General features: G+C 43.9%; 1 protein-coding gene across 1 annotated transcript; it reads right to left on the bottom strand.

Moving 5' to 3' along the window:
* Nucleotides 1-11,038: 11,038 nt before the first annotated feature.
* On the bottom strand, nucleotides 11,039-13,612 carry LOC147448826 (uncharacterized). Its single transcript, XM_086521286.1, has 2 exons — nucleotides 12,006-13,612; nucleotides 11,039-11,900 (listed from the first exon to the last, which is right to left on the bottom strand). Exons 1-2 carry the CDS (start codon nucleotides 13,389-13,391, stop codon nucleotides 11,277-11,279), a joined length of 2,010 nt encoding a protein of 669 aa, XP_086377412.1. The 5' UTR covers nucleotides 13,392-13,612; the 3' UTR covers nucleotides 11,039-11,276.
* Between the last annotated feature and the right edge of the window lie 2,436 nt (nucleotides 13,613-16,048).

Raw genomic sequence — 16,048 nt, 5'->3', positions numbered from 1 at the left:
TCCATGGATATGAAATTGTGAGTAGAGCCGGATCAAAGAGAATAGATGCACCGTGTTCTCTTACCTTTCCCCAAGCATAACATAGTGGAGATCCTTTGCAATGAGCGTCCTCTTCTTGAACATCGACTATGGAAGCTCTAGGAGGCTCATTGCATGTGTTCTTTTGGAAGCATGCATGGTAGGCATGGCCTTGCTCCCCGCATTTAAAACAATGGTTATCTTTGTGATAATGCTCAAGCTCTTCTAGAGAGACTTTGTTTTGCCCTTGTAAACTCCCTTCTCCTTAGCTTTGTCGTTATTAGAGTTTCCCTTACGAGACTTTTGGACATTGTCCTTCCCCTTAGGCTGGTTGCGGTCCTTGTTTTTCGTTGGCTTAAGATTTCTCTTAGCCCCTTGTTAGAAGTTGATTCGTGGAGCCACCATGGTATGGTGTATGACCGAGGATATGGTGCATGGCCTTTGGGAGTTAACATACTTTGCCATACCCTCAGTTAAACCTGCACAAAATTGTTGTTTTTTCTCTCCAAAATCCATCTTTTTGAAGACAGCGGCTTTGAGATGTAAGTCCCAAAAATTGTCTACATATTTGTGAATAGATTCTTAGGGAGAGAGCTTCAAGCTTCTCCATTCATTGAGTACTTTGTCTTTGGCAACAGTAGCCAAAAACTGCTTCATGATGGAAGCTCTTAAAGATTTCCATGTTCGTGGAGCTTCACTGTTTGCGTGTAGGCTAGACCACCATTGCCTAGCAGACTTTTGAAAATGCATAGCTACATGATGTAGCTTAGAGGACTCCGTGAAGCCCTCATCTCCAAACGCCGCAACAAATTGTTGGATAGAGGCCAAGACTTCGTCCGTAGCACCAAAAGTGCCATCGTAGGTAAGAAAAGAGATGTTCTTTCCTCCCTCTTTGAACTCTCTAAGCTTGGACGACCTCTTCTAGGCGGCATAGGATTTCTTATGGCCTCTTCTTTTAGGTGGTTCAAGAGTTGCACCATCACTTTCTTCAGAAGAGGAAGAATATGAGGAGGATGGAGAAGAGGGTGACCTCTTTCTCACCTTTTTCTTCCCTTGTTCCTCCTTGTCTGCAACATCACTTTCTTCGGAAGAGGAAGAGGATGAAGAAGATGGAGACCTCTTTCTTGCCTTTTTGTTCTCTTGTTTTTTCTCATCCCTCTTTGAATTATGGTGTAGAGAAGTATGTGATGGTCTTCTCTGTTTAGGGGGTGTTGGAGAGCGTCTTGCCCGTTGTCTTCATGAAGCCATCTCCATCAAGGTGGCAGGAGACTCACTTCTTCCTCGTTCTTTTGGTGCGGTCTCTACCGTTGAAACTTGGGTTCTCCTTTGGGAAGGAGATACATCATCGAGTAGTAGATTTTTAAGCCCTTCGTACGGATCCTCTTCTTCTTCCCTATCAAAGAGAGTCCTCTTTTGGAAGTCTCACTAGGAGGCTTCCTAGATACTCTCTCTTCTTGGTGAGGAGTTTGGAGTATACCATGGGTGCGCAATTTCTGTAGCACTTCACCTTGGAGGGATGGGTTGCCCAGGGCTTGTTGTAGCCTAGAAACAAGATAGTTTACAAGCATAAGGGCATCATTAGTTGCTCTTTCATTAGAAAAATCAAAGCTATCAACATTAATTTCACTCTCTTTACTATTGTCAGCCATTCTAACAAATTTTAGGTGTAAAATTTTTAAGTGTACTTTGGCACTTCAAGACCTAGTTGCTACTCCTCTTAACCCTTTAGAAAAGCACTCAAGCTCCTGTACCCGCAGCTCGAATATCATTAATTGCAAGGAATAGAAGAGAGGGTCTTTCACCACCAAAACAGCACCGACTCCTGTCAAGATTCTAATAGCTCAATAGTGGTTAAATGCCCCATAGGACTCCACTATTAAGACCATAGCTCTCAATGGTGTTGCCCCGTTATCTACATGAAGTAGGCGCACTCTGCAAGGTTGAAAAATCCCTATTCTACTTACTCAAATGCAATTAATAATACAAACCATTTATAGTCGGCTTGAGGATCTCTCTTCTTGAGCAAGAAAAGAGAAACCTTGTGCTCTAATACCAATGTAACTTTTAATGGGGTAGTAACTTATGTGTAGCGGAAATTAACATAGACATAGTGAGCATTTTAATAAAAATAGATTCCTAATGAGCATATCAAGAGTGCTTGGCTGGAGAGAGAGCAACAAAAGCATAACACCTTGTTAGAATCAGGCATAAAGAATAGTTCAAAAAGAGAGAGAAATTAAGCTATTGACAATAGTTGAGGACTGGATGTACATGGAGGCAGTCCCCCCTCCAAAAGGCTTTGTATTATAGGTTTCCCCCATCAAGGGAGACATTTTACAATATAATACTTTGTGTTCCTTCAATATCTTGATGGTGCAATGAAGATGGAAGTTTCAAGCACCAAGCTTACACTTGAGAAACACAACATCAATTCCCTCACGGTCTCAGACCCAAGACCTCACACACCTTCGAAGATGGTGAGAGCTAGCGGGGTGTGAGAGTAGATCTAGAGGAAGAAGAATTATTCTTACGAGAAAGAAGTATTTCTCCTCACATAATCAATATTAATATCTTAGCATAGCTTAGTAATTAGAATGGTAGAGGAGATGAGCGTGCATTGGATCTTGTCTCTTGGTTGGATTTGCATCACAAAGCCAAGAGTTGTTGGTGTAGGCCTCCCTTCCCACAGCTTGGAGTAGATGATGAACTTTCCATTAAAGCTTGAGAAGGAGATAGTTTTCTTTACTTCACACATGAATTTGTGTGAGTGTGTGTGCCATAATGCCTTGCAAAATCAGCCCCCTCTCACTCTTGGTCAACCCCTCTTGCTATTTCCTCCTCATGGCCCCTCATTGGCTCATGCCAAGCTTAGCCAATGGGAAATTAGAGCTCAAATGGAGAGCCTTGTGACAAGTGTCCCTCTTTCCCCTATAGTGAGAGTTTAGGCAATTCAAATAATGCATTCAAATCCCCATTAGACCTTTTTTCCCTCTGGCTAGTAGGAATTAATCAAGCCATTGGGCTGCTTAATTCTCATTGGACCCATTGGCAGGCTGTCCAATAATCTTCTAGGAGACTTAATTTTCATTGTTTCTTTTATCAAGTGTTTTTAAATTAATTAGACTAAATTTAGTCTAGCCTAATTCTCATTGGTCAACTTCTATGGCCATCCAATAGGATTTAAATGGGAATTGGGGGACAACTGGGCAAGGAACCTGACATGTGTCTAATATGCCCTTTGTGTAAAGGGAAACCTTGAGTGTGTGTGTGTGTGTGTGTGTGTTCTCTCAGCTCTTCTCTCTCTTCCCCTACCTTTGTGTAAAGGGAAGCCTTGAGAGTGTGTGTGTGTGTGTGTGTGTGTGTGTGTGTGTGTGTGTGTTCTCTCAACTCTTCTCTCTCTTCCCCTACCTTTAGGGATCACCCCCTCCCATCTAGGGATGTGGGAAGACTTTGTGGTCTTCCCTAAGCATACAACTTTCCTAAGGATTGACCATTGAACATTTGAATAAAAATTTAGGAACCTTAGCCTATGGAAGTCTTAATGGAGCTGAACCTTAGGTCTTTTAAGCCCCATTGAAGCGCATTGCTCTTTTGCAGACTGTCCCCCTTTGGATCCCTATTTTCCCTCCTTTGGATCCCTGCAGAGACCGATCTGGGGCAGCCTCACCAATATTCTAGCTTTTACTCCCCTGGTACTTCCCCATATTAAATTATCAGTTTAACACGAGAAAATAATTTGGGAGAATTAGATATTAGTTTTTATGACATTACCTCTTTCTTGAAATCGTAGTTGTCCTCGACTATGAGGTAGAGAAGATAAAGTCTAGATAGTGGGTAGAGGATCCCTATTTTTCCCTATGATATCGTCCCAGAATGGATGACTAGTCCATTTGGTGCTTGAGAGTGTTAGCTCCCACAAGCATGTCTGCACATTAGTCCATATCAATCTTCCATAGTAGAGTGACAAGCTCTACTTGGTGTTCGGGAGACTTCGTCTCCACAAACATGATCCTAAGCATGCATACTTATTAAAATTTGTGCACAATAAAGAAAAATAAAGTCTTATAAAACAAAACTTTGTTCATTTATACATATTTACATTTGCTTACTCATTGTAAGCATTGACAAGGTTTAGGTTATCCTTTAATTGTATGCCTTGCATCCATCTAGCATCTTCAAAAGGATAGTTCTTAAACTTAATAAGAAACCATCGGATAATCTTACCACCTCTCAAACTTTGTCTTCATGTTGGAGAATGGATGCGTGCTGCATCACTTCTTCTTGGTCCTCGATCTTTGGTGGGTCTTCAATGGTTGCTTCATGGGGTGGCTCACCTTTGTAAGGCTTCACGAGGCTCACATGAAAAGCATTTTGTATGAGCCAATGGCCGGGCAACTTGAGTTGATAGGCCATCTCATTGATAGGCCTAAGAATCTGGAAGGGACCATAGTACCTTTTTGCTAGCTTAGCATAGTACTTATGATGTCCCGTAGGATTCTTGCCCGTCGTGTGCCTTAATCGAGCCTTGGGAAACTTAAGCAAGACCCAATCAGTTTCTTTAAAGGCTTGAGCTCTTCTGTGCTTATTAGCAATAGCCTTTTGCCTTTGCTGTGAGATAGAGATAACATCCTTAATCTTTTGGAAAGAAGATTCTTGTAGGTCTCGGCTATACTCATCTGCACAGCAGCAAAGATCTTCCCATGTACCTTAAGTAGTAGGGGACTTTTGGATCTCCCCTCAATTACCTCGAAAGATGCTTTTCCTGTGGAGGTATGTACAGTGTCATTGTAGGCATACTCCACCAATGGTAAGTGTCAGCTTCATTGTTGTAGCTATACACAAGGTGCATACCATTCATGCAATCTTGGGCTCTCAGTTTTCCAAGAGCTGTTGGCGCTCCCAAAGTGAAACTCTCTCTGGCTATATAAATTTGAGCTACTTTAGCCAACGTTGTTGATTGCATGCCTAGCGTAAGGCAAAATTCACATTGATTTAAAATGCTCCGAGGGATGTGCTTGAGATGTTGGAGTTCAAGCCAATGCTAGGATGTCATCATAAGCAAGCCTATTATCCGTACACAAAACAAGAAACCATGCTCTGTCTGTAATGTAGTCATCTACACTCTCGACTACCAAGAATAATAGTCTGCATCTGTTCCAAAACTTCTCCAATGGCTATAGGCGTAGAGACTCTTGATTGTCGTTTAACACTATTTCTTTTTTAGGCTCAAGCCGCCAATTTTTGCACCAATCGATGGCTCTACATGTTGCTATAGTGTCCTTATGGCTTTTTGAGTTGTAAGAAAGAGCAACTAAGTCCACACTATACAACAGGAGAAATGTCAATATCAATCTTGGCCTCTAATTTCTCTGGCTCAAGAGGTGATCCATAAGCCCAAACCAAAGGGCTCTATCTATACTACTCTATAAGGGAGAATCGGTTTCATGCATGTCAGGTGGCAGTGGAAGAGAACTCAAGGGCGGTGAGCAGAGAGCTAGCGTGGAATATTGGTGAGCCCAGGGAGGGCAAACGGGAGGCCAACAGACGAGAGAGAGAGAGAGAGAGAGAGAGAGAGAGAGAGAGAGAGAGAGAGAGAGAGAGAGAGAGAGAGAGAGAGAGAGAGAGAGAGAGAGAGAGAGAGAGAGAGTTCCACTGGACTTTTTAGTTTGGCAAAGGCTTCTTGTTTCCATTTTCAGGTAGCTGTTGTTGCACTCAACACTCTATAGTGTAGCACCAAGGAAAAAAGGAAGTATGTGCCATTTTGTTTGCTTACACAATGGCCCAAGAGCCTCGCATGCTACAGGACATGGCCAAAGCAACACAAGATTATTTGAGTCACACACAATATGAAACACCCACTTGCACCACATTTTCACTTACCTCTTTAAGAAGATTACGGATTTCAGTTTCTGGGCTAGCTATTGGCTGTTGCAGCACATGGTGGAAGCAAGCATGCTCCCTCCATACTTAGCAGGCAATAGAGATGGCAATACTCGCAGGCTGGAAGATGTTAGCTCATGCTAGGGCTTGGATTGCGGATGTAGCATACACCTATAGCAGCAGAAACACAAGAAGTGGTGAGGTTGAACAATGATCCCATAGTGATCTCTCTCTCTCTCTCTCTCTCTCTCTCTCTCTCTCTCTCTCTCTCTCTCTCTCTCTCTCTCTCTCTCTCTCTCTCTCTCTCTCTCTCCCCCCGGGGAGGTAACCTAATAAAAATGTAACCTATCACGTGAGTTCAACAGAAGGGTAGTTAAAGTTCTCAAAACTTACAGAAATATATATACAGAAGGGAATTATTTTTTCAAATTTGAAAAAAACTTACAGATTTTAAAAGAAAAGGGTACATTATATTCCTAACAAAATTCACAGATAAGGGGTTTTACAAACATGTCTTGAACGCACATGATATGGTAGTTTTACACATAGTGAACCCCTCTGTGTGTGTGTGTGTGTGTGTGTGTGTGTGTGTGTACCTCACGCCCACTCGCCTCAGTACTCCATCTACGGCTCCATGACAGCCCTAAATTACTCATAGAATAGGTGTAATAGCAATGCTTTGTTCATGCTAAAATGACTTCAACAAGGCCATTGATCTATATTTAGCATTGCACTGAATTCAATATTGTTGGCAACATATCCACAGGCTCAGGCTACACTACTCAATGAAAGCTAAGGGGAAAAAAACACTACACGTGTCAGTTTTGTAAGCTATAAACTTTGAATTTGAGGCAAAGATAGAGCTATTGAGGATGGCTCCAGGGGTGGCGGGTGGTGACACTACTACATATGATAGTCTGTAACCGTTCCATTTTGCAATTCACATGTAGTGACATCATTATAAATCTACTTCTATTGATCCTATAATGGAGAGCCTCTTTCAAGCAAGCCACATGGATGAAAAACTATAGAAAAGGGGGAGCGAGGGTGGTGATCTAGGGAGCTGGGATGTTGACGTGCTGGAGCTATTGGAGGTGGAGGTGAATAGGCACAACTTGTCTATCTTGATATTGGGAGGCAAAGAGGAAGCTGGGATGAATAGTCAAGACGGAGAGGTGAATCATCCAGGACCTAGAAAGAGAGAGACCTTGCGGGGAGCAAGTTTACTTTTTGGAGGGAGAGAGAGAGAGAGAGAGAGAGAGAGAGAGAGAGAGAGAGAGAGAGTTACTAACCACGCTGCTCTTGGCACTCTCACCTAGAGCAACATAGTGTTTACCTCAAGCACTACCAACTTGACGTTGTTCTTGGATTGCATTTGCGTGGGTGCAGAAAGGAGCTCCACATGGCTGCATGCAAGGTCTACAAACCCCCTCCCTTCTTTTCGCTTTGGACCATCCCTCACAATTAGAGAAAATATGGTGGGTACACACTAAGTGCAGGTAGCCTATAGAGAAAATGTCATTGCAGCCAGCATGGTAGTGCAGGGTTGCAAGGTATTAGGAGGTTATTCGACTATGAGCCAAATCTCACAAAATAATGTTATGAAGCTGTCTTTGGATCATTTTCACCCCTTTATGAAAGGTAAAAATGATATTTGAGAAGGAAAATTCTACATAAAATCTAGGAAAAATTAACAAAATGCCTCTCTAATTTGTGAAAATCTTCAAAATACACCTCATATTTCAAAAATTCCCAATGTGCCCCTCATATTTGGCCAAGAATTCCCAAAATGCCCTTCAAGTTTGGCCAAATTCCCAAAATATCCCTAATAAATCTCTCAAACATCTCTAAAAACAATTTATTTTGCAACTCTCCATAGGAAGATTGGTTCTCCTCGATCGAGAATGATATCACTAGGATTTTAGATGGCCTCTTCATTTAAAATTATTCATCATTTTTAAACAGGCATGCCTCTATTTGTGAGCTCATTGGTGAATAATCTATTGTTGTTTGTACTCATAGATTCAAAGAGGTTGAATGATGGTTCCCTCATCATTCTGATTTCATACGTTGATGAATGCTCATAGCCCGGAAGTACAAATGTGCTCCCAACGCCCAATATTGCGAACCAAAATGGCGCGCGCGTGCACGCGCACACACACACACACACAAACACACGCACATGCCCTCAGGCTCCACCTGCAGTATGGTGGACCATTGGCACAATTGTTCTCTCTCTCTCTCTCTCTCTCTCTCTCTCTCTCTCTCTCTCTCTCTCTCTCTCTCTCTCTCTCTCTCTCAAATTCACTCAAACTCAACTTGAGCTACGCAATCTAAACAACATTGATAGTATGGAGATGATAATTTTAACTACGTGTGCATGTATAATCGTGCAAGAAGTCTCAATGTAGTAGCTTCAAGACTGCGATTTACTACATCTGTATTGTGTCACCATTAGTGGCACGAAATGAAATTGTAGTAGGCTAGGGTGAATGGAACTATTTGCATATTAGGGTGGGTTCAGACTAGGCGGTGGAAGAGAAATGCAAAGGGGCGTCGATGCTCTACGGCGAAATCTGATTGGTTGAAGTTGAGGCACTCTTCCGCCGGGCCCTCCATTTTTCTTTCGACCCCCCCCGGAAGAGTTGATGGCCTCTCTCAACCCCCTTTACTTTTTCACTTTTCCTCCTCCACGTTGTTCACACTAGGCGGCGGCAGATTTGCGAAGCCTAGGTTCTTCCGCCGGTTCAGTCTAAACCCAGCCTTAGTTAGTAGGTCATTTAGTGTTCTCTCTCTCTCCCTCTCTCTCTCTCTCTCTCTCTCTCTCTCTCTCTCTCTCACACACACACACACACACACACACATAAAGGCGAGTTGGCATGTAATGGAATTTGCCTATTCAATTTGAGAGTAGCGGAATTTAATGAGATTACTTTCAAGAACTGATTTTGTGAGCATAGCGGGTTGACATAATTGAAGATAGCAACAAAATCATAGCAATTAGTTAACTTGGCATAGACAATACTTTTGCAAGAGAGAGAATTTAGAGAACATGACAACAGTTGAGGACCGGATTTATGTGGAGCCGGTCCCCCCTCCAATAGGCATTTGTATTATGATTTCTCCCATAAAGAGAGACTTGTTACAATACATTCTTTGTGTTCCTTGTGACCTAGGTGAAGCAATGAAGATGGAAAGCTTCATGCATCACCATCATAGCATAACCTAAACTTGAAGAAAGCTTTAACTATACCAAGCCTCAATCCCAAGACCTCAAACACCTTCGAAGGTGGAGAGAGCTAGCAGGGAATGAGGGTAGGGAAGAGGAAGAAGAAACATTTCATAGGAGAAAGAATTAGTTCCTCACTTATCATACTCTTGTTGCTAGCATACATAATAGCATAGTAATGAAGAAGAAGGAGATGGCAAGCTTAAGCATTGAAGCATGACTCTTGGATGGATTTGCACTCCATAGCCAAGAGTGTTGGTGTAGGCTCTCAACCTCTACTTGCTTGGAGAGGGATCTCTTCCACTTTGCATAGCACACAATGAGAGTGCTTGTGAGTGTGTGTGGATGAGTATACCCCCTAAGCACCCCCCTAGCTTGCTTGGGTCGACCCCCCCTTGTAGCTCATGCTTGAAGCTCATTGGACCCCTCCATGCCTAGCCAATCACAAGAAGAAGCCATTACAAGCAACAGGGATAGCCTTGGGACAAGTGTCCCCCTTTCCCCTTTGAGAGAGAGGACTTGATAAATGCAAAAACAATTAGATAATTCAAGTAATTTATCATTGGATCGCTTTGAAGCCTAGCCAATAGGCTTCAAGCAACACATGAAGGTAACATGGGTAGGGACCTGACATGTGTCCTTGCTGCCTCTTCAAGCTGGGGCTTCCCTTGTGAGTGTGAGTGTGTGTTCTCTCTCTAATCCCTAGGAAAAGGGCTCGCCCTCCCTCTTGTAGGGATGCTTTTGACTTTAGGAGCTCAAGCACCTTAGTCATCAAGCATGACAAAGCACTTGGACTAGGGGGTATTCCCACAAGCATCTCAGGCAAGCATGTCAAGGCACGTCAAGCACCTTAATCAAGCGGCAAGTCAAGCACCTCAAGCATGGAGTAAGTCAAGCACCTCAAGCACCTTAATCAAGCACCTCAAGCAGGAAAAACACCTCAAGCACGACAAGCACCTCAAGCAAGACAAACACCTCGAGCTTGGGCCGTGTTCCCACCTCAAGCTCAGCCCTAGCTTACCTAAGGTCAAAGGACTTTTACACACATTATTGGAGGTCTTCAATGAAGATAACCCTAAGGTCTTATGCTCCATTGGTTAGCCTTGCTCTTGATAGAACATCTCCCATTTGGGCCCCTTTACTATTGGCCCCGTGTTGAGATAGATCTATAAGCACATATCTATATCTTAACACTTGGTCCCGTTTATTCTCCCACATTAAGTGATCAATTTAATATGAGAAAATCATTTGGGTTGGTTAGATATTAGATTTTATGACATGGCACACAAGGAAGCTTGGGAGCACATGTGCAAGGTGTTGATGACATGGTGATGTACTAGCTCTAAAGCAGAGGATGACCATTAATGAGGGTTAGGTAGCACGTAAGCCAACATGTAACTACACTACAATGTTGGGTGATTGCAAGGGCATTGCTTGATGGTGGAAATTGTCTATAAATATAGGCTGCACATGATAAAGCATGTGTAGGAGCCATGGGATTGAGAGGCTCGCCAGTGGCCCAGAGACACCCATCACATTGAGCAAGTGTTCCATGGATAGCCAAGGATAAGGCTCACAGTGTTGTGGAGACATCAAAAGTTAAGGCACATCGCACAATGGAGTCATTGCCCAAAGGACAAGGTCCAGAACCAAAGCTGGGCACTAGCATCCTTCAATGCCCATTTAATTATGCTCACTTGAAAATAAAGCCAGTTAGTCAGCCAAAGCTTGAGCCTTGAAGGCCAGGTACACAACATGCAATACGTGGATGTAGTGAAGGCAATATGGCCTTCCCTAGCTAGCAAGGGTATTGGACATGTGTTGTAATCGAAAAAATGTTGAGTTGCCGTGGTCTCTCTCTCTCTCTCTCTCTCTCTCTCTCTCTCTCTCAAATAAAGGATGCCTCCTTACTATTTTGCAATTTTTTGTTTCATGCTTGAAAAATCATACCATACTCTTGACCTTTCGAAACCGTTGGTAAGAGCGAGCGAGACCCCCTATAGGCGATCGCACGAGCTCGTTCTCTCAAAAACAACAGTAACAGATCTCGTGGCACATCCTCTTCCTATCCCCTATCGTTCAAGTTTTAAGAATGTACAGAAAGCATGTACACAAATACAAGCTTTATTGTGGTCAATTAGCACTAGATTCAGAGATACTTGTCGCCCTTGGGACAAATGTTGTCGTCCTGGCGGATGAAACTTTGGGGAACACGCACGGGATCCTTGCTGTGGCACTTCTCTCTGACAAAATTCAACAGATCCAACTCCGCTTTGAACCAGTAGGAGTCTCCTTCTGTAGGCTTGATAGCAAACACAGCATCATAGCACTCCTCGTCCAAATGCCTCAACAGATGCAAGAGATACGCTGCGAACAGGCGAGCTCGACGCACCTTCGCGCCCTTCAGCAACTGCTTCAGCTTCCCCACCAGCTCCCTTCCTTGCTCCAACACAGGCACAACCTCCCCTTTCTTGTAGCTATAATGGTAGAATAATGCAAGTGTCCTCACATAAATCAATGATCCTGAGCTCCTTCCATCGACCAGCTCTGCTAGCCTTTCTAGCAATGGCATCCCGTCCCTCGTCCGTGTCGCCTCCAGGATGCTTGGATCCCTCCGTGCGATACCGCCGAAGCTGTTGGTGGCTGCCCATCCTACTTGTCCTGCCCCTACTTTGTCTGCCATCTTGCTCAGTACTTTCTTTGTTAGCTTCACCTCCTCCAGCCCTACATTCTTGCTCGGATCGGCCCAAAACCCCGCCATATTCACCGAAGCCTGCAAATACACTGAAAACATCACATCAATATGCTTCTAAACCCCAAATTTGCAATTAAAGATGTGGGTCTGTCTGTGGAAGTGCATGTAAGCATTCGCCTTTACCTGCTGAACAAATGCATCGCCGTCGTCCATGAAAATTGCTAGAAAATCCTGTCCTAGCCTGTGCCTATAAAGATATTCTATAAGCTTCCGATGATTCTTGACTACTGCCTCTGGTTGTACAATTCTAGCATACTCGCTCCCGAGCATCCTGTATGCAAATTCGAAGAATCCAAACTCATCCGCTCGAATCACTCCGAAAAATATTGCTCTCTGAACAAGCTCGTCGTAGAACCGGAGGACGCTCTGGTCGTAGCGGTCTCTGAAGTGGATGAAGGATGCAGAAGAGCATATGAGGGTGAATGAGGAAGCAGTCGCATTGATGATGATGAAGGTGTAGAAGATCAAGAGTGAAAGATGGAGATTTCGGCCTGGATAGCGAATGTTTGGGAATCGTATGATGGGGCAAACAAAACTGGGCAATATCATAATTGCTTGCAGGATGGAAGAGAGGATACGAGCAGCAAATGCGCGTCGATACTGGTCATCCTTGCCATGGATTATGTTTTCGGGATCCTGGCTTTGACGGGCAAGGCCATGAGTGAGCAAGATTGTGAAGAAGGCTGCAGATCCAAGGCGGATTGCTTCAAGGAGGACCAAGGAAGTGACCATGGCATAATCTATGAAGGGAAGGTCGCTCACAAATGCACCCAGGAGGACAACAGTGGACCATGTGAGGCTACAAACCGCAAGGAATGTCGAAAGGTTGTAGAGGGACCCGACGGATCGCGCTGCCCACCTCACCCTGTCCAGCTTGCTCTCATATTTGTCAAGGGCTGAAGGCCTCCTTTTCTCGGGGGGTTGAGGGTTTGAGGGGCCATGACTGCTTGGTAGGCTATGGAGCCTGCTGAGGGAAGAGTAGAGACTGCTACCAATGCTTTGCACGCTTGAGAATATGCAGCTGTAGGCAGGGGCGGCGTCAGCCGTGCTTGCGCCAACAAAATGAGAGGGTGGGTGGGGGCGGTGGCGCCGCCGCCCCCATGTCCTCCAGCAGCAATCAGGGCAATGGCAATATCTCCAGCTGCATGAAGAGCCCCATTGGAAGCAACCGCTGGGTAAATTGGTGGTTTCCGCCGCAGATTCGATGGAAATTTCCATTGCGGCTGATGATTCGGTGGGACTTGCAGCTGTGGTAGCTGGTTCGGCGACGGGCTCATCGACGGGAATGCAGGGATCGAAGTCCGGGAGGAAATCAAGGAAGGCATCGGGCTCTTTCAGCAGGCGAGCGATTGCGGCATTGCTGCTCTCGGCAAGGGCGCCGCTGCCGAGATTGACATAGCCAACAGATGGGGCGGATTGAGTGGGAATACAGCTGGGGTTGGAGTTCTGGATAGAATTAAGGAAGGCATCAGGCTTGAGCAGGCAAGCGATGGCGGCAGTGCTGCTCATGGCAGAAGCAGTGCCCAATGCGGCGCCACTCTGGAGATTGGCAATGCTGCTGATTTGGGCAGTACTGCCATATTATTGAGAAGTTGGCTCCTCCATGTCTACATGAGAAATAATTGAGCTGAAGAAGAGTATAGTGCAGTATGGTTGGTTGATGTGGGTAGGGTCTAATCTCACATGCTGAGGCAGAGGCACTTCCATCGTTCATGGCGACTTCCTTCAGAATCTGACACGTCTTTAGACCAAACTACGTCAACGTACTGGCTCGACCTTGACGCGGTTTCTACTCAGCACTTCGGCTACGCTCACAACGTCGTTCATGGGGAGTCCACGCTTGGACAAACGCCCACGGCAACGCGGTCTAGCCATGCCATCAAAGCCCCACACTAATTTTAAAACATACAAAATACAAAACAAGGGAAAAAGTCACTACTGGTTTCAAAAACAATAAGAAAGTGATAAAATTATTAGGTTGAATTAAATTGGTATCAATGTTTGGGAAAGGATTGCCTCAGCTTAGTCTTGAGCCGATTGAAAATCGAAACTAGCTAGCTGCAAACCGTCGTAAACGAAAGAAAAATCGATGAAATATGTGAGAAAGTCGTCCAAAAATTTTACAAATCTCAAAATTTTTGTTAGTATTTTTGGTTTTCTTCTTTGTGAGAAGGAAACTTGACCAGCAGGTGCTTAATAAAAGAGACTTTTTCGAATGTTAACACTGACTGGAATCAAGCTATAGAATGCAAGAAATGTAAAGCCATGTGAAGTTTTGAAATGAAAGGTGAAATAAAAAGAACTAATTAATATATGTGTGTGTAGAATTTATTAGAATTATGCAAGGTGCAACTTCACTTTAGCATTCTAAAACAATATAATGCAAAGAAAACATATATGTGTGTATGTATGAAATTTACTAAAATTATGCAAAATGCAGCTTCACTTTAGCATTCTAAAACAATAGAATGCAAGAAAAGTAAAGACATATCAGGAAAGGTAAGTCACCATCGGGCACTCAAAACAATGAAAGTCTCCCTAACCTAGCATAACACTAAGGGTTTCTTTTAAAAAGCGAAATAAACCTTCTAGCCAACCATCAAAGCCCCACACTAATTTTAAAACATACAAAAAAAAACCTTCATATACAATCACACAGCTTTAATGCTTCCGCACCTCGGCACTATCTCACACGGGCATTGTGATGCCGCTCGAATTTACCAATCGATCTGAATTTACCAAACTAACCTGAATTTATCAAGAACATGTCTCCCAATGCTCTCAAGAAACATGCGTACGCGAAGTGGTTAAGGTGTTAGGCTCTCAACGATGACGTCGTGGGTTCGAGGGAGGGGGGGGTGTGCAGGCAACCCCAATTTACAAGCGTCACCCGAATTTATAACTTTTGGTGCACCTGAATTTACCTATTTTCCCGAATTTACAAGAAGCGTATTGGGTGGCTCAGATTGCACCTAATCCATGGGCCATTGATCCCTTCCTAAAATGTCCGCGTGAGATAGTGAGGAGGTCCGTCCCAATCCTAATAGCGCCTCCATTGCCACACACCCCCTCCCTTCCCCTTGCTGACGTCTCCTACTTGCAAGGTGGGTCACACCACCCACCCTTCGACACCATCGCTAGCCCCCATCAATATCTAGGGAGATTCTCTATTCTTTTGAATTTTTCAAAAAGGGTCCCCCCTTCCCTTCTAGTGCCAATCCCTTTTCTATCCAATAGAATACAAGAGATGGCCCTTTAGAATGGCCTTGCCTGTCTTCTCTCATTTCAAAGGAAGAATTATGTCGTCATTGGTTCTCTCAAATCAAAATAGTGATTAGGACATGCTCACGCAAGGCAAGTACAATTTTTCAGAAAGGGACGGGGAGCAGCAGGTAGTGAGAAAGAGTGTGAGGCACAGACGGAGAGAGAGAGAGAGAGAGAGAGAGAGAGAGAGAGAGAGAGAGAGAGAGAGAGAGAGAGAGGGGGGAGGGGGGGGGGGGGGGGGGGGGGGGTAACCTGTAGAAATCAGCATAGTTTGAAAACTATGCCTAAATAGGCATAGTCACAAAACTAAGCCGATGGAAATTTGATGGGTGTCAGAGTTGGTCGGCTCAAATTACATGAAACTAAGCCTTGTGTGAGCACCGCCTTACTTTGCTAAGAGATTATTGCTTTATTTTTTGTTTTCCTAAAAAGCACCACAATATGATTCCTTTTTGGACTACATAAAGATAAAGTGTTGGATTTTTTGTGCAATTGTGGACCATTAGATAAAGCTTGCAGATTAGTGCCACATGGCAAAAAAACTTCTTATTTTATATTTCTTCTAGGTCTTTGTAAGAGGTGTTGACATTTGTGTACATCTCTCTTTAAAGATAGCCATTGAATATTGGTTTAGTCATTATTAGCCTGCCCAAAGGCCTAAGGCCATAGTGATGTGTTCCCTTTTTCTAATGAAAAATGAGAGGTTGTTTTACAAAAATGTGCATTTTTTTGATTGGTGGTTGCCAGAGCAGACACTCATTATAAAGATTTATAAGCTTTCTAAAGATAGTGGGTGATTATTGCATGGATCCAGTTGTAGAGAGAATGATTGCAGGGGTCTCGACATTGTGATTCATCACTAGCAGTGTGGTTTATTGGCTCAAACTACGAGCAACATTAAC

The sequence above is a fragment of the Adiantum capillus-veneris genome, chromosome 10 (genome assembly GCF_014529385.1).
Source record: "Adiantum capillus-veneris isolate H3 chromosome 10, ASM1452938v2, whole genome shotgun sequence".
NCBI lineage: Eukaryota > Viridiplantae > Streptophyta > Polypodiopsida > Polypodiales > Pteridaceae > Adiantum > Adiantum capillus-veneris.
This window is presented reverse-complemented; position numbering and strand designations above follow the sequence as displayed.

Bases quoted from the DNA above. Each gene is read 5' to 3' on its own strand.
- LOC147448826 (XM_086521286.1), bottom strand. From the start codon at position 13,391: ATGAGCAGCACTGCCGCCATCGCTTGCCTGCTCAAGCCTGATGCCTTC. The intron at 11,901-12,005 runs GTAAAGGCGAAT...GTGTATTTGCAG, and splicing joins GCGATGCATTTGTTCAGCAG to GCTTCGGTGAATATGGCGGG.